This window comes from Engystomops pustulosus, chromosome 7, assembly GCF_040894005.1.
Source record: "Engystomops pustulosus chromosome 7, aEngPut4.maternal, whole genome shotgun sequence".
In the NCBI taxonomy this organism is placed as follows: Eukaryota; Metazoa; Chordata; class Amphibia; order Anura; family Leptodactylidae; genus Engystomops; species Engystomops pustulosus.
In genome coordinates, this window is record NC_092417.1 from 70,184,282 (window position 1) to 70,202,910 (window position 18,629).

General features: G+C 41.4%; 1 protein-coding gene across 1 annotated transcript in view; it reads left to right on the forward strand.

Moving 5' to 3' along the window:
* FBLN5 (fibulin 5) overlaps nt 1-18,629 on the forward strand; it is a 37,170-nt gene that overhangs the window by 10,464 nt on the left and 8,077 nt on the right. The window contains exons 2-7 of the mRNA XM_072116610.1: nt 2,317-2,371; nt 3,426-3,477; nt 6,504-6,749; nt 10,969-11,091; nt 18,066-18,182; nt 18,504-18,623. Of these exons, the coding sequence (XP_071972711.1) occupies nt 2,317-2,371; nt 3,426-3,477; nt 6,504-6,749; nt 10,969-11,091; nt 18,066-18,182; nt 18,504-18,623 (713 nt within the window). The remainder of the gene's footprint in view (nt 1-2,316; nt 2,372-3,425; nt 3,478-6,503; nt 6,750-10,968; nt 11,092-18,065; nt 18,183-18,503; nt 18,624-18,629) is intronic.

Consider the following 18,629-nt stretch of genomic DNA (forward strand, 5'->3'; position numbering starts at 1 on the left):
AATCAATAGTACCTGCATCGTACGATCGTACGATGCAGGTACTATAGATTAAATCAAAAGTTGTAGGAAGTGCGGACCGGCCCAGGACCGACCGGCCCACCGGCAAATTCCCGGTGGGTACAATGGCCAGTCCGCCCCTGGGAGTGGTGCATTCACATTTCACACGTTTTTGGCTTCTTGGTGTTGGTTATTGTGCCTTTGCTGAACTGTTCAGAGAATAGGCTGCACTCACTTCTCTATACAAAAAAAATTAATGTTAAACCTGCCGTTTGCCAACAACCTGCCTTCTGTTACGGCCAAACATTGTTGTCACTGGGTACATACATACATACATTACATTACTTATCCTGTACTGATCCTAAGTTACATCCTGAATTATTTTCCAAAGATGGACTCACTATTCTCCTGGGGCATTCACTATGTACATACATTACATAATTTATCCTGTACTGATCCTGAATTACACATCTTGCATTATACTCCAGAGCTGCACTCACTCTTCTGCCATGCCTTGTACTGGAAAGCTGGAAAACTGTACGGCGTACAGAGCTTTGTAAGGTGTCATTTTTTTGTGAGATGACGTTTTCATTGCTACGATTTTGAGGACTTTGCGATCTTTTGATCACATGAAACATTTAATAAAAAGTAATGTAAATGTGGCATTTCAGACACTATATTCCGTTATAGGATTACTGTTTATTTAGTTTTATATTAGTTCTAGGGAAAGGGGGAGATTTGAATTGTTAGGTTTGCCTGGCTATTACGATGGTGCCTCCTGAATTACAGAACCCGGCTAATTTAAATACACAACGGTTTTTATTTATATACAGTTTCCCTATATATCCCCCATAAACATACTCCCAATTTAAACGATACACAGTACTCCATATAAGGCCACGCAGTTGAATTAAAATACAGCCCCTATATACAGATCCCCCATAGACACTATATAGAGCCACGCCTTACCCAGCATTACACACCCTCTTCCCAGTATTGCACAGCCCCCCCCCCCCCCCCCAGAGGTTGCGATAACACCTCTACAAGCATCTGTGTCGCACGTAGAGGCTGATTTACTCCCTCATATATAAATATGCTTGGTGATATTTGCTTAGGCACTGGCTGGCGGCTCCAAGTGCTGCTGGCACTCACGGCGATCCGGATCACAGTGCACGCCATTACCAGGACATGTAATGCAGAGCCGCCCCTCCTCCCCCGCCGGGCCAGCTTGCGGCTCCAATAGAAGATCGTGAGACACTCTACAGTGGCCGCGGACTGGAGCGGTGAGGAGCTCTGCCCATCCCCATGGCAGTGTGGGCTTGTGTGCATACAGTGCCAGTAACATGATCAAACTGACTATGTGACAGCCCGATCCTGTACTGTTACAGGGGACCGATATTATCAGTCCTCTGTCACACCTGCTTCTGTAGAGGATGCTATGTGCACCCTTTCTGCATGTCTCTGTATACAGATCACTAATAACAATCCAATGGGCTATTATATATAGATCACAGATAACAGTGATCTAATGGTAAGAATAGCAGGGAGCACACATGTGAGTTAAAAACACACATTTATACATTCATGAGCACACATGTAGAGCATATACTCACATACAGTGCCATATACAAAGATACAGCATATATAAACACATACAGCATATGCACATCATAGCAACACATTTACATAATATATCTGTTATATACATAATATGCTGTACAATGTGCTGCATAATATGCATATACTACATTCACCGCTGTGTATGACCGCTGGGGGACATATATATAAGGCTGTAAGCTTGTGGCCTTCTATACATCCCCCATAGGCCGGTAAGAAGCGATACAGTGCAGCACACTTGCGGCACCATACCACTCCATACCCGGGGAAAAGATAGGACATGTCCTATATTTCCCCGTATTATGGCGCCGTGTGCCATGTATCTCTATGGAGAGGGGTGGGAAGCGAGCAGCGCTCACCCCCTCCTCCTCCTCTCACGTGCGCCAACGTGTGGCTGCCGTGCTATGGTACAGCGGGCACACGTTCATGTGAATATAGCCTTAGTGTGTCAGGTCGAATGATGGGGCGCCCTGACACTGCGGGCCCCATAGCAGCTGCTACCACTGTAGTTATGCCCCTGCTGTATTATACTCCAGAGCTGCACTCACTATTCTAGAATGTGTGCATAGATTAATTATTCCTGTACTGATTCTGAGTTTTCATCAACAATTTAGTTGAACACTGATAGTAAACCTAATTTGCATTATCTGAGCTTCAGCCACATATCAGGACAAGTGAACATGTCTTATTTTTATGTTTCAGAATATTGGCCCTGATCACACTCAGCCTCTGCCTCCCAGATGCAGCACATGGACAGGTGAGCATAAGTCATGTTACAGTATAGGGTAAATACTGCTCCATGTATGTGTGGGGGACGAAAAATGATCATTATGGGCAGAAACAAAATGTTTTTGTATATTTCTGTTACCGTAAAGACTCTATGTGGTTTCGGAAAAAAGACCTGATGTCTAACTCAAACGCACCATGGGCCTGTCCAAGCATTCTTTAAGATTTCAGATTGCTAGTTTGATATTTCGGCCGCTTAAGGCAGTTTCAAATATAAGAAATTTATCATGCATGATTTTGATGGTAGATTTCCTCTGAACTCTATCTTTCTTGTATACAGCGGCTCAGAACAGTACATGGTACCTATCTCACATGTGGCCCATTTAGTCATTTGTGCTCATGGTGTACACCAAGGCCTCTTTTGCACCTCATGATCTTCTTTGCTTCACCACCACCCCTCTGACATTAGTTGTTACAGTTAAAGTTCTTTTCCATTAGCCCTCCCTATAACTATGTAACGGGGGCATTTATTGCCCCTTCTCATTTACCAGGCGCTCAAGTAGCTGTTCTTAGAGCAGTTTTACATCTCTTCTGTACTACCTTGGAAAATTCAGATTTTGGTTTTGAAATAATCCCAGAAACGTGTATCCGATGTCAATTCCCAAACCGTTATGTTCTGCGGCCAGCAAGCACAGCTGGCTCAGCGTGGGATCTCATTGGCCGGCTGCACTCCAGGTTCCCTTAAAGGAAATCTGACACCGTAATTCTGCGTAATTTGTCACTTAAAACTGCATTTTCCCCTTACAGTTTATAATTAAAATAACTTAAAATGTTTTTTCAATTATTCCATGTATCAACATTCTAAATGTATCAATCTGCAGCAAGGTGACGGGAGACAGATGCATCCTGGATAATATAAAATCACAACTGAATTCCCTTTATATGGCTGTTACAGATCTACAGTTGTTCACATCCAAACCTGTGCATGAATGCACTTATATGCTACACCTCACACCTTACTTTGAAAAAGAACACGCTACAGAGTAAGGTTCATTCATCTTTGAATTTCTTTTGTATTTTTCCAGCGCCAGTGCTCTAATGGCTTTGAAATGGACAGAGCGACTGGCGAGTGTTTAGGTAAGTAGGATGTCTAATTGATGGGGAAAGATTTGATACTTCTTGGGCCCCAAACAAACCTATGTGTGGATGCCCTTCAAATCCATAATTTATCCTGCAGCACTTTATAAATCATGGGGTACATATATAAATAAGACATTACAGAATGATAACCTTCATTGTTATATACAGGATAGGGGCCCTAATGCTGGGAATTCTACCAATCATGAGAACAGATCCCTGCACAAGAACAGGGTTCCCATTCTCAATAACTGAATGAAGCTGTAGATAGACATGTTTCCTGTCGCTCCATTTAATATTACAGGAATGCCAGGAATTGACGAGTATAATACTTGGGTATTGCACTGTTACTTTATTTTCTACAATAGCGGCACTGTTACTATATTGGCCACCCACTAGGGGTGTCCTGTTACTATTTTGGTTACTGAGGGAGTCATAGCCTGGTTACTATATTGTCTACTGTGGGGACAGTATTACTACATTGGTTACTCTGGCACTGTTACGATATTGACTACTTTTATTGCTACAATATATTGGCTTTTCTGGGGCCCTTTGACTATATTGGCTTCTGTGGGGCAGAATTACTATATTGACTACTGTGGAGGCCCTACTACTATATAAACTACTGTGGAGGCCCTATTACTATATAAACTACTGTGGAGGCCCTATTACTATACTGACTACAGTGGGGCCCTGTTACGGTGGCTACTGTGGAGCAACGGTTACTATATTGGCTACTGTAGGGACACTATCAAAATATTGCATACTGTGGGGCTCTGTTACTATATTGGCTACCATGGGACACTGTTACTATATTGCATTATGTGGGACCTGTCACTCTATTGCAGTGATGGCAAACCTTTTAGACACCAAGTGCCCAAACTACAACCAAAACCCGCATATTTTTTTGCAAAGTGCCAATGCGACAATTTAACCAGTAACTTATTACTCCCTGCTCTGTCACAGGTTTAAATTGTATAGGCACCTGAGGACACCAATACAGTAGAAAGAAGGAGAAGAAGTTTAGATAATCATTGTAGCTTCCTTCTAGGGTTCTGGGCTGTCTGGGACTACAAGAGACCGTTAGTCCTGTTTGGCAAACTCTACCCTGGGGTGATGCCAAGGGTGCCCATATGGAGGGCTCTGAGTGCCACCTCTGGCACCCGTGCCATAGGTTCACCATCACTGCTCTATTGTATACAGAGAGGCCATATTACTATGTCGGCTACTGTGGGGGCCCAGTGACTTTATCATCCACTGAAGGTGTCCAGTGACTATATTGGGGCTCTGTGAAAAAATTTTTCACAGTGAGGCCGATTTTACTATATTGGGTACTGTGGGCAACTAGTTTGTGACGATATTGGCTACTATGGTGAAAATGTTACTATATTGGCTACTGTGAGGCCTTTTTAATATAATGGCTACTGTGGGGCCCATTTACTATATTGTCTACAATAAGTGCCCTGTTACAATATTGTCTACAGTAAGGGCCCTGTTACAATATTGTCTACAGTAAGGGCCCTGTTACAATATTGTCTACAGTAAGGGCCCTGTTACAATATTGTCTACAGTAAGGGCCCTGTTACAATATTGTCTACAGTAAGGGCCCTGTTACAATATTGTCTACAGTAAGGGCCCTGTTACAATATTGTCTACAGTAAGGGCCCTGTTACAATATTGTCTACAGTTTGGTCCCTGTTACAATATTGTCTACAGTTTGGTCCCTGTTACAATATTGTCTACAGTTTGGTCCCTGTTACAATATTGTCTACAGTTTGGTCCCTGTTACAATATTGGCTACTGTTGGGGCACTGTTACTCAAATGGTTACTCTAAAGTGCACTATTACTATATTGACTATTGTGGGGGCATAATACTGACCACTAGGGGGGCAAGAAAACAGTATTACGTTTGTGATAAGAAGGTGCGGAAGATAATGATGAAAGGAAGAACCTAAAATGTTTGTGTTGAAAAACACATTAATGCATTAATTTATTAATTAAAACACTTTTGGATACAAAATACTTAATTTAAATATTCTATTAATATAAAGTAATCTTAAATATTGTAATTCTTTATTAGAGTAGGTATCATTTTTACGCGCCACGCTACACAGCAGACTTGTTGCTCCCAAAGTAGAGAGCCTACTGTTAAAAATTGCAATTTCTCCCCTGGTTGTAAGTCTTATTATTATACCTTATTTCTGTATAGTCATATCAACTGGTTTTGGCTCATAACCGATGCAAATAACCAATGCAAATGTGTGGCTCCGTTTATATCATGATTACACTGGATTTACATGACTTTAACAATGTGTTACCATTGCGTTAATATTACATTTACGTAAACACAATGTAAATACAATGTGTGAATACAGCCTAAGGTTGTGAAACGAAAAGACAAATAATAAACTTTTACAATCAATCCAGCTCACCTGGCGTTGCATGGTTCCAAAAGGCTGAAGTGCTGGCAGCACATGTAGGAGAAGCTTGTTGAAATGAACCAGCAAGTCCACCGGGATGAATTCTCAGTAAAACTTTTTCTTTATTTCTTCCTCATAAAACCAGTAACAGACAAATTGGCAACATCAGAGAGTACACATCTTAGGCAAGGCCTGGAAACGCATAAGATGTGTGGATCTACTACTCTCTGATGTTGGCAATTTGTCTGTTACTGGTTTTATGAGGAAGAAATAAAGAAAAAGTTTTGAGAATTCATCCCTGTGGACTGGTTCATTTCAACAAGCTTCTCCAAATGATAAACTTTGGTGTAGCAGGACCTCAAGTACACAGGTCATTAACGGGTAACTAATAGGCTTCAGTGATTGATATTGAAATAAAGAAAGAAAGATGCACAACGTACAAAATATATACCGTAGTCACATTTGTAGATGTCCACTTACTTTCATATATGGACAGTGGGCTGGTGATACATCTAAAGTATATGACCAGCCCCTCTTTCCCTGATTTTAAGTTTAAAGCATATTGTTAAATACAAACTTGCAACTCACTGCAATTCTGTCTCTAGACATAGATGAATGCCGGACAATCGCGGATGCCTGCCGTGGTGATATGATGTGTGTGAACCAAAATGGAGGCTACCTCTGTATTCCAAGGACAAACACATTTTACAGAACACCCTACCGAAACCCTTTTCTACCTGCTGCTGCCTCCCCTTTGTCTCCACCTCTTACAGCACCCAACTTTCCATCACCATCAAGACCACTTGTCTGTCGCTTTGGGTATACAATGGATGAAAACAGTCAGTGTGTTGGTAAGTAACAATTTGTAATGACAAAATGAAACCTTTAATTGTCCTGAAATCCTCTTCCCCATGATGTTTAACCTCTTTTCTGTGTTCAGCCCATGTGAAGAATGACCAAGTGGACGGTGCTGTCCCACAAATTCAGGTTAAAAGTAGTAGAAGGAGTAGTTCTGTTCATTGTCTATATGCACAGGATGAGAGCAGTAGTACTGAGCAGCATAATAAAACAGTGCACATCTTCCACAGTACACAGCATGAATCGAATAGCTCCAATAAATATTGGAGTAGAGGGAGGATACAGCAGAACGACAGGACTAGGGTTCTGTGACTACACATCCATATCCATAGAGAAGCGACAGGCCGAAGCTGTAACATGGTGTGGTGAGACAGTGTAGGCTCATCTCATCGTGACCGGCCGCCATAGGTGTCTATGGGGACTGATATACTGCCCCAAATTGTGTTTGTGAGCATTGGGGCTAAGGGTGCGTTCACACATTCAGTTTTTCAGAAACCAGGAATGGAGTAAAAGTAGAAGGAGGAGCAGCACCTTTCAATTTTTTGTCTCAACACATTTTGATCCATATCTGCTTTTGGCTTCAAAAACTGCATAAAAAACGCACCCTCAGGGCGTCACTTTTTTTTTATGCGTTTTTGACGCATTCAGCCTTGCTCCCATGCTGAGGATACACTGCACTATAGCAGATGCAGTGGAAACGCAATTTAACCTTAGCATGTGATCAAGGCTGAAGCCTTTAAAATGCATCAAAAACGCATTGTGTGAACGCGCCCTCAGAGTGTATAAATGTGTGAGTATACAAATGTGTATGGGGTAGGGGGCCCCATTCAGAAGTCTGCTATGGGGCCCTGCCTCTCCTAGTTACGCCCTAGCTCTCCAGGTGTCTCTAGAGTTTCCTAAAGTACTTGCAGTTCTTGCAGGGCTCAGCCATCATTAAGACTGACAGAGGACTGATTGTTTTGGCTAGAGCTGGCACATTTTCTCTGTCCAGTTCTTTCAGCATAGTAAAAATAAAATGCAGACAGATATGTGACTAAATATATGCCTGTGCCCGTGAGATCCAATGCTAATATATTTCTATTAGTACTACCTGCAGGTCAGAACAGTCACCTCACACATGCTTAGGTAACGTCTATATGGACATGAAAAAGTCTATACTAACAGAGTACAAGGGATTTAGCAAACACTGTATAATTCTGCCATGGAAATACCAGGTTCTCAACAGAGTTTTACCACTACAAATAAAACTGGCAATTTACATTTACAGCACATCCTAATGTTACATAACAAACCCATAGATCTAAGTGACAGTCGGCTTTAGACAGTCAGTATTATCACTGTGGGTTTAACCTACGCTTTTCTGTTATTTGGGGTTTTTGTTGTATCAATCTGCAAGATAAAACTTTTTAGAGATCAAACAAAGAGTCCTCCACTTAATTTCATATTTTGACTTAAAGAAAATCTACCATCAAAATCCATAGATAAACCAGGGGCACTTACTCATAGATCCGGGCACTGTGACTGTGGTAATCTTCTTCTATTTGTTTTCTATGGCATCCTTCCTTCTAAAATTAACAATGATTATGCTAATGAGACAGAAGAGATTTAGGGAGGAGGTGTTATCAGAGGTCCTCAGTGAAACAGCCCGCAAAGCTGCAGCACTGTCGCCCCCTGTACCCTCTGCACTCCCCCTCCCTTTCCCTGATGTAATCTCAGGAAGTTTTACACATAATGGAAGGGGGGAAGTGCTCAGGCCCTTCAGGCTTATTAACTTAATTTTAAAAGTTGATTTTAGTTGGACCATGGGTAACAAATATAAGAAGATTACCACAGTCACAGTACCTGGATCTATGAGTATGTGATTCTGGTTTATCATGCTTGATCCTGATGGTAGATTTCCTTCAAACCCCACTTTACTGCCCACTTTACTGCATAGCAACATAATTCAGGAATGTGACTGAACACCCGGGGACTGCCTATATATCTTTCAGATGACTTTATCAGGATATTATATCTGATATTCAAATATTTATTAGACAAAAATATGCATCTCATGACTGATTTATCGTATCTCTCTTTTTCTATGTGTCAGATACTAGTACACTGTTCAGAAGCTGAATAAAAGTGTAGATAAACCTTGTACCCTGATAAGCTAAGCACATTGTCAGCTCATTGTTCATCTCTGGTTAGAGAGTCCCCGCCCACACTTACACTGACCATGACTGGGTAATAAGACAAAAAATGGCAATAAATCTGAGTAAAATTTGTAATGTAAGGGGGTTAAAAATGATCTTTATTGCCTAAACATCACTAGGGGATTAAAATTTGAGAACTTTCTTTCATGGGCAAACCCCTTTAAGAAACAAATGATTTCATATTGAAGGCATCTATTCCCTGAGTGCTGAAAACCTCCCCCTTCTGCTCCCAGAATCGCTGGGGACTGTAGGGAGGTTTGAAGCCAGGAAATTTTTGGAATGTGTTAGACCCCAGAGTTTGATTTTTATATGTTGCACAAGAAATACTATTTGCTGTTGCAACATCAATTGGCAGGAATGTAGCAAGTAAGCAGTATTATATAGAAATACAATGTAATGAGTTGTGTTGTGGAACTGTTTAACAGCTGGATAACAAATCGGAGTTATTCTGCTCTTCATTCGTATCCCGGTAAGCAGAATTATGAATACCGCTCTGGCTGTGAATGCAGCAGAAAACTATTGGTCCTTAAATGGAATTTGGCACCATAAACCTGCATTTTAAACCTCACACAATACATTGGAGACAGGGATACAGGCAATTCATCGATTCTATTGATGTTTCTGTACGATTCCACTGTAAAAATATATTTTATTTTTCCTCAGTTGACTTCTGTATCCAGTAATGGAGATGGGGAGAACTCTTGGATGCAGTGAAGCTCTCCCCTCCTCCTCTGTGCCATCCAGACAGCTAAACCCCCCACCACATTGCCCCTCCGCCTTGCCCTCGGCGTCACTATCCTTTTCCGTTACCAATGGGGGCGCATGTGCGGTGCCCCTGTGCTGTTGAAGTCGGCCTGCTCGTCTCCAGCTACAATGCGGCCGTGCATCAATGTGAACGTGCCTGAGGAGGTATCCGGGAATCAGCAGGCTGGCTCCAAAAATACAGGTGCACTGTGCGTGCGCCGACATCGGGGACAGACGGGTAGTGATGTGGAGAAGAGAGCAGGGAGGAAGGGCAATGTGGTGGGACATTTTGGTAGCTAGGTGGCAGAGAGGAGGAGGGGAGAGCTGGATCCAAAAGCTCTCCCAACCTCCCTGACTGGATTAAGAAATCAACTGAGGAAGAATAAAAGATGTTTTTACAGTACAGCGAAATTGTACAGAAATCCCTGTCTCTGAGGTATTGTGTGAGGTTTATAATGCAGGTTTGTGGTGACAGTTTCCCTTTAAATCACAAAAGATATTGTGGAAGTAAACAGGGTATCTCCCAAGTGGTAATGCTTTAACTATAATTGTGCAGACTTTAGTGGGACACCAAATCAACATGAAATGAATGTCTCTGATGGAGTAACCTGTATTAAAGGAAATCTACCATTTGATTTGCTGAAGCAAACATACCTTGAGAATACTGTAGCTACACTGATGCAGAATCATATCTTGGTTAATCCCTGTGCTAAGTGGTTTTGCTGATAAAAGAATTGTAAAATTATGATAATGACGCTCTGTTGCTTCTATAGCTTATTCAGCCCTTCTCCTAGCACATTCTAGCACATTAGTTATTCACTGCATGAGAGAATTATGTAATCACTGGGTTGTTCCTGAAGGCAGAATAATCAATTGCTGCACCATCCCCCAGCTGCTATGTATGAGTGATCCAGCTCAGGTTGATTAGTCATGTCTTGACTAACCTTCATGTCTAATGAAAAGCTCAGTGTGTAATGTGTTTATGTAGGCAGTCCTGAATGTTATAATTGTTTTTTCAGCAAAACCACTTAGCTCAGGGATAAACAAAGATATGATCCTGCATCAGTGTAGCTACGGCATTCTCAAGGTATGTTTGCTTCATAATGTATGAAATCAAATGGTAGGTTTCCTTTAAGGGAAGCTAATGCCAGTTCAGTCTATAGATCAGGAGGAGTTGATAAGAACGTCATATAGTTTGTGCACCAACTTCATTTCAACCAACATATTTTTGTCTCGCTTTACAGTCTTTTTTTTTTTTGATTCTCTGATGCAGATATTGATGAATGTGCAAGCGACTCGCACCAGTGTAACCCCACCCAGGTGTGTATAAACACAGAGGGCGGATACACCTGCTCCTGTACAGAGGGATACTGGTTACTGGAGGGGCAATGTCTTGGTGAGTCCACTTTTCCCATTGGCTTTTCTACTGTAGTTGTCATTTATGTAAATTCTGTATATGATTTTTCTACATCTAATGACCCTAATAAGATCTAAAACATGGCAATATGAGGAAGTTACCTCATTGGTTAAAGTCTAGCTACAATTCTGGAACATAATTGCATTTTCCACAGTCCTACTGCTACCGACACACACAATGGTATGGTAACACAGATCTCCAGGGCGGCTGCCGTTTTGAGTGTTCAAAACTGATTGTAGACTTAAAGCGTCTAAAGTGATCCTAACAGGTTAACTTTGCCCATTTAGAGGTGGGGTTGACCATGTAGGGGATGGGGTTAACTGAGCCAACAAACACCAACTATGATGCCAAAATTAAGTTTATTTTTAAAACATCACCAAGACTGTTCATGGCCTGTGCCTGGTATTGCTTCCATATTATTTGAATGGGGTAGAGATGACTTGCAATACTATGAATTACCTAGTGGGTGCCTTTTTGTGATCTGACATATCAGACACATTTTTTTCAGCAATGTTTAACCCTTTTGAAGAAGGAAATAGAGATTCCTCAGTAATTTTACTGTAAACCAGAAACATATGCAGAATAGTGACGGATGTAAAGTCCATGGATACATATAGTTCATGGGATACATAGGGGCACATTTACTTACCCATCCTGACGTGAGTTCACCTTCTTCTTCCCGGTGTATGTAAGTGCTTGATCATGTGACACAATTTGAATCCTGCGCTCAGGCCTAATCAGTCACAGCGGCGCAAATCCCGAAAATGTTGGAAAATCGGACGAAAGTGTTTCTGCGGACTCTCAGTAAATAAGCCCCATTGTGTTCATGGAACATGTAAAGACCAGCGGGTGCCTCTTCCTCCTCAGCTTTATCTTCTTTAGGACTTTCTCTGTAAGACTGTCATCTGGCTTTAGACCTCAGAGTCTTCAACAAAGTCTTCAGCTATAAATAAGATTTACTGCTTGTTTATTCCAGGCTGTGGCTTCAGATTAAACAGAACTTTCCTCCTCTTAGATGCTTCTCTCATTCTTTCTTTCTCTCTTTGAAGATAAGAGGATGAATTTGGGTCTAGTAATCATATATTGACTCTTTAGATTTAAGATATGGCATAAAGAGAGGGCCTATTTCACTGCAAAAAGTGCAAATTGGTGCAGAATAACGTACAGTTCTTTTTTTGAACAGCAAACAGCAGGCAACGGTCTTAATCATCAGCAGACTTCAGGTGGTTATAGGTAGCTTGTTGGAGCAGGTCCACAGGAAGGTGGTTGCTCACAGCCTGGTAAAGTATCTGCAGACTGGGCTGGTTGTGTAGGGACAGAGTCCTGATGTGGACCTCTGTTCCTGGCCTGGTCTCTTCTGACTGGCCAAGGTGTCAGGCAGCTTGCCTGAGACACCTCTGCTCCCTAGGGGATAGAGAGTGGCAAGGAAGAATAGGGAGAGAGCGCTAATAGAGTGACACCTTTTTAGGAATAATCTTGGTGTGAAGAAAGAGATGTGCTCACCGTGTGTGGTTGTGCTGAGGGTAGGCACAACGCTACGTTCAGGTTTCGAGAATGATTGTTTATCTATACAGGTGCTGCCTTCGGATAGAAATCTCCTGTCTGTCGTTTGCCAAACGATACAGGGGATATAGGAGTATTTGGAAGGGGTGGTCTAATCGATTGGCGCACTCTGAGATATTGGTAAAAAGATTTTTATTGACGGTCTTCAAGTCACAACGCGTTTCGGGGCACAAGGACCCCTTTATCAAGTGAAAAAGACTGATGCCACAGGAAATAGAGGATCTCTGAAGGCATTGCCTTTTTCAGTCTTTTTCACTTGATAAAGGGGTCCTTGTCCCCCGAAACGCGTCGTGACTTGAAGACCGTCAATAAAAATCTTTTTACCAATATCTCAGAGTGCGCCAATCGATTAGACCACCCCTTCCAAATACCTCTGCTCCCTAGGCTTAGACCAACTCCTCTACGCAAAAACCTCCTGGCCAAGACTGGAGCAAAGACTGACTTCTTCATCTGGACCATAGACTATGTATGACCTCTGGAATACTATGACCATGTGCTCCCACCGACAAGGGGTTTTATAACCTCCCCTTGTAAGCACTTATCCAACCATCTTACTCCTTCCTTCACAGCAATTACAGAGCATTTAATTGGACAGTATAATTAACAGTTAGTCTCAAAGGCAGAGGATAACAGCTGCATGTACGCAGTTTTCCATGCTAGAAACCTCCTAGTGAGGTGATCAGTCTCACCAGGCACCTCCTGGCATAGAGAGGGGGAAGTCTGGAATACCTTTTTCTAGAGATGCAATGAGGGTCCGCATGGAACCTGCATTGTGAGCGGGTGTGGGCCCATCTCTGTCTCCAGGGGCCTGGTCGCGGTCGCAGGGGAAGCCAATATGTTTAAGTTACTTTTTCACAACAATTTTTAAAGTGTCTTGTGATCAAGATTTTTTTTTTTGGGGGGGGGGGGAACTGGTAGGACTGAAGGGGGAAGGGGGGGGGGTGGAGCCAAAAGGTGTTAGGGCCCACCAGTGTTTTCATCAGTACATTAGTGGGCCCTGACACCGTTGATTAAGATGATGGTCAGAGAGCTATCCACTGCTGCAGTTATGAGTAGAAGCCGCCAGGCGCCATGAGATAAATTAAGTTAAGTTTAAACAAGGAAAGGAAGAGGAGAGGGGGCCCACAAGATGATGGTGCCTACAGGTTGAGGGAGGGGTGAACAATATAAAGTGGAGATAATGGAGGCCCACAAGATGAAGGGACCACTATAGGGGGGGTGAGCATGGCATAAAATGAAGAGGGGGCACACAGGGTGAGGGGTTGATGAGAGGCCACAAAAGGGGCTGAGGGTAGCCTGCAACAGAAAGCCACAATATGAGGGGGAGATGAGAGGTCACAATATCAGGGGGAGATACCAATATTTACCACAGGGAAATCTCTTTACCCAGTCCATCCCTTTTTGAACTTCAGCCACACCCAAAGCTGCTGTAAAATCAGTATCTGAAAAACAAAAAAATTAAAAAAGCGTAGTTTACAGGATGTTTCCCGTTACAGACAATGGCCTCCACCATGACCTACGTGGGCCTAGCGCTCTGTGTCTGGACTTTTCATCTCTGTTCAGGATAAGAGATTTAAAACTAATTAAGGAGATGACAGGAAGCTAAAAGAGGATCTGGAGACCAGAGCAGGAGATAAAACGCGTCTGCCTGGTGTTGGCATAGTATTCAAAGAAAACTCTAATTGCGTTTTAAACTGGGGTATAAGCATGATAGAGATTAACATGTGATTTTCTGCTGGGGTGAGATGTCTGAGTGAAATAACAGCAGAGCTAGGAAACATCTGAGCTTTTATTCCACAGACAGTTTTAATGGAGACTTGGCTAGGATTATAAAATCATTGTATGATGAAAAGTTGTACAACTTTTAAAATGACTTTGCACAGCACCTCCCCTAAGCATTATAATCTGCTGGCAGCATGCTGTGCACTATTATTTGAAAAATATATTTATTATTTTTTCAGAGAAATTCTTATTTATTCTGTATGCTAATGAGGCAGTTGTCACACCAAGGCCATGTCCTTTGCACCATGAGCTTTATTATTCCTGCCTAGACCACTACCCTCTCCATCAGAGAGATTTGTCTTGCGTGGAGTATGGAGCCACATTGGAAGTGATTTAGGTAGGAATAGCAGTGGTCTGGGCCCTGTCTCATTAGCATATGGATTAAAATAGGAATATCTCAGGAATGGCATAATCCACAGTAATAATAAAATGATATAGGAATAAGCAGTTCATTTCTCTACAACATGCTGTTAGAAGATTATAACACTTGGTGGATGCTGTAAAGTCCCTTTTTAAACTGCTATGTGTAAGAGAAGACTTTAAAATTAACCCCAAAACAAAACCTTTTCTCTGATATGGATTTTGAGAAAATAATACATTTTCAGAGCACCAATACAGTATACTGCTACATTTCAATATGTGGAAATAAACACAATTAGATGCCTAGATCTGTATACCGTAATTATGATACTTTTCGAGTAAAGTGTTTTGGGTTGTAAGAAAGTTTTTGCCAATAATAAGACAGAGTCGCATCTGTAATAATACATGTGAATTCCAGGGATTACACTGTCATACAACGTTCCAGCTTCTGAGATTCATGTCCCCACCTACACTTCTGTTCCAGTGATCTCCTGCACAGATCATCATTGTCCACCTTAATTTATACAACTGCTACATATGGTGAAGTGTGCTACAGAGAAATTATAACAATACTTTATTCATATTAAATCAGTTTTCTAGAATTATGTTTAAGCTTAGTCTCTGTATTAATGAAAAAAAAAAGTTTTAATAAATCTACAATTTTGAGCATGTAGTGGTGGATTTGCCTTTTCTGGTACCTCAAGCGAAGATATATTTAGGGGGATGATTTAATGCACAGATCTGACGTATAGCATGTATTGTGAAGGACAGTTTAAAGGGAACCTGTCACCAGGAGACCCATTTTTAGCACCCCCCCAGTCCCCACAGAGCATACTACATACACTGCCAAAGTGTTTTTGTATAGAAAAATAGGTTTTACAGAAAAAAAAGATATGTTATATTGTACTTTTCATTAGAATCTGCTGTGTGACTAGGCAGTTGCCCAACAGGAGGGGCTAGAAAGGAGCAGTTCCCCCCCACCCTTGGGAAACTTGTGACCTTTTCAAATATATGAATAACTCCCAACACTCGGGATTGGCTGTAGAGGAGCAGGGGGCGTCGCTAAGCCAAGTGATGGGTGTTTTCATATATTTGAAAAGGCCACATGGAGTACCTGTTCCCCAAGGGTGGGGGTGGGGGGACTGCTCCTTTCCAGCCCCTCCCATTTGGCAACTGCCTAGTCACACAGCAGATGCTAATGAAAGGTACAATATAACATCTTTTTTTCTGTAGAACCAATTTTTAATACAAACACTTGGCAGTGTATGTACTATGCTCTGTGGGGACTGGGGGAGTGCTAAAAATGGGTGACAGGTTCCCTTTAAGTCACACATGGAGCATGCTCATAACTTTCCCATTTATTTTAACAACTGGTTTGTAAGAATCGTCTCTAAGGAATTTGTAAATTAGGCAGCAGCTTGAGGAAAGATCCTCCTTATCCGGACTTAAAAAATAATTTCCCAACTTTTGCAATGCATAGTATTCACACGCAGTATAATGCTCTTTTCCCCATTGTCTAACGCCTCTTGTCCTGTGGCCATCCCGACAAAATGTAGAATGCCCCATGTGAAGCCCATGTATAACACTTCCTAATGTGGCCCACCAACATATAATGCCCCCCTCTGGCACTGAATTTATATACCAAGCTATGTTCTGGTGTTATATTTCTGTATAGAGCTCAGTTTTGATGCTGAATTTTGTAATGAGCTTGGTTCTGGTGCTGTATTTCTGTACTGAGATTGGTAATGGTTTCAATTACTTCAATGGGGGGGGGGGTGGAGCTCCATTTTTTGCGTTTTGCCTTGTTGAGTAAATTTCCTTGATACTGCTCTGTATGTACTTTACTTATCCTGTACTGATCCTAAGTTACATCCTGTATTATACTTCAGAGCTGCACTCACTATTCTCCTGATGTAATCACTGTATACATGTATTACATTACTTATCCTGTACTCATTCTAGGTTTCATCGTGTATTATACACCAAAGCTGCACTCACCCTTACTTGTCCTGTACTGAAACTGAGTTATATTATGTATTATACTCCAGAGCCACACTCTCAATTCTGCAGGTGGTGTCACTGTGTATATACATGTCATCACTTTTCCTGTAGTGGACCTGAGTTATTCCTCTGGAGGCTACATAGCTTGATTCTCTTATCTCCTGTGAATATATGTAGAACGAACCGTTCTAGTTTTGTACATATTTTATATCAATTGTGGAGATTCATGTCTATTGCAAATCCCATGCTCTTTTACACTCTGTCCACTGGGTGGTGCTTTATATCATTCATTATATGCAAAACATACAGTATATTTATTCTTTTGTAAGTCTAAAAATACTTATGTAAAATACTGACCAGGATACTTGTATTTATTGAAAATGTGTTTTTTTTTTTTTGCTATGCATAAATTAACACTTTTAAAAAAAAAAAAGAAAATATTTTTTTTAATGCTACTTTTGTTGTTGTTTTTTATTATTATTTTCAATGTAAAGTAAATTCAACATAATCCCTTTGTCCTTTTTAAGCAGTCATGTGCCTAATTGCATAAAGGAACTGTGACTTCTGCATTCAAGCAACAATGTGGTTGAGTCGGTTTTCTTGCTATATTTAAATAAAATGTAATTTCTGATTGTCAGTAAATCATAACAATTTAGTTTACACATGCTAGTACCTGTACTCATGGGTGTCACTTGAGGAGGTGCAGAGGGTGTGGTCGTAAGCGGGCACAAGAGGTTTAGGGGGGCCATAAAGTGTCACTTTCCCACAAGAGAAGACTAGTACTATAAACTATACATTATAGTTGGGGGCCTGGCACAGACTTTGCACTGGGGCCCATCAGCTTCAAGTAACGCCACTGCCTGTAGTGCTAATCCTTCTTCTACCTAAGGATTTGTTACAGTCGTCTCTGAGCTAAATGGTATAGTTTGATATATTTTACTTATAATGATACACTGTAACAAACCGAGACAAGAGAGAGATTAGTGCTACAGATTTGTTTAGGACACCGAGGATTCTGTGGTTTTCTAGATTATATCAAAATGTCACCTGGAATAGGGGAGGATATAAACAAGAATTTTCACATTCACTGAACTCAAGCTGAGTAATCCTTCCTAAGTAAGGCCCATGCCTCAGCACTTGTAATCATATACAAGCAGTCTCTCAACACTCAACGGCACAGAGGAGCTTACAATCTATAGGAAAATTTGATTTCTTGAGATAATGTTATTTCATGTCTTATTCTTTAGACATAGATGAATGTCGTTATGGATACTGCCAGCAACTATGTGCCAATGTGCCAGGATCCTATTCTTGTACTTGTAACCCTGGATTTTTGCTAAATCCTGATGGAAGATCGTGCCAAGGTATGTGATAAGTAGTGAGGGCTACTGACATGAGCCATTATAGTGTTGGATATAGGAGCTTGTTCTATTCTAGAATTACTGAGGTCCAACAAACACTTCACAACTTGTATATTGTGAAACTTACTTGTGTCCATGAAGATGTGATATGGATCTGCAGGGTTGTCACACTACGGAGCTACATTGTCAGTGGTGATGTTTCAGCATAATATAGCTTCTGCGTTATCAAGCAGTCATTGACCTTTCTGTTTCATTGTCGGTAAGAGAGTGTTGGGGGCCTTGTTTCCAAATATGTATATTCATAAAAATTCTATTTGATTTCAGATGTGGATGAATGCACCACAGAGAACCCATGTGTTCAGAGCTGTGTGAACACCTATGGATCTTACCTGTGTCGCTGTGACCCAGGCTATGAGCTGGAAGATGATGGCATCAATTGCAGCGGTAAAT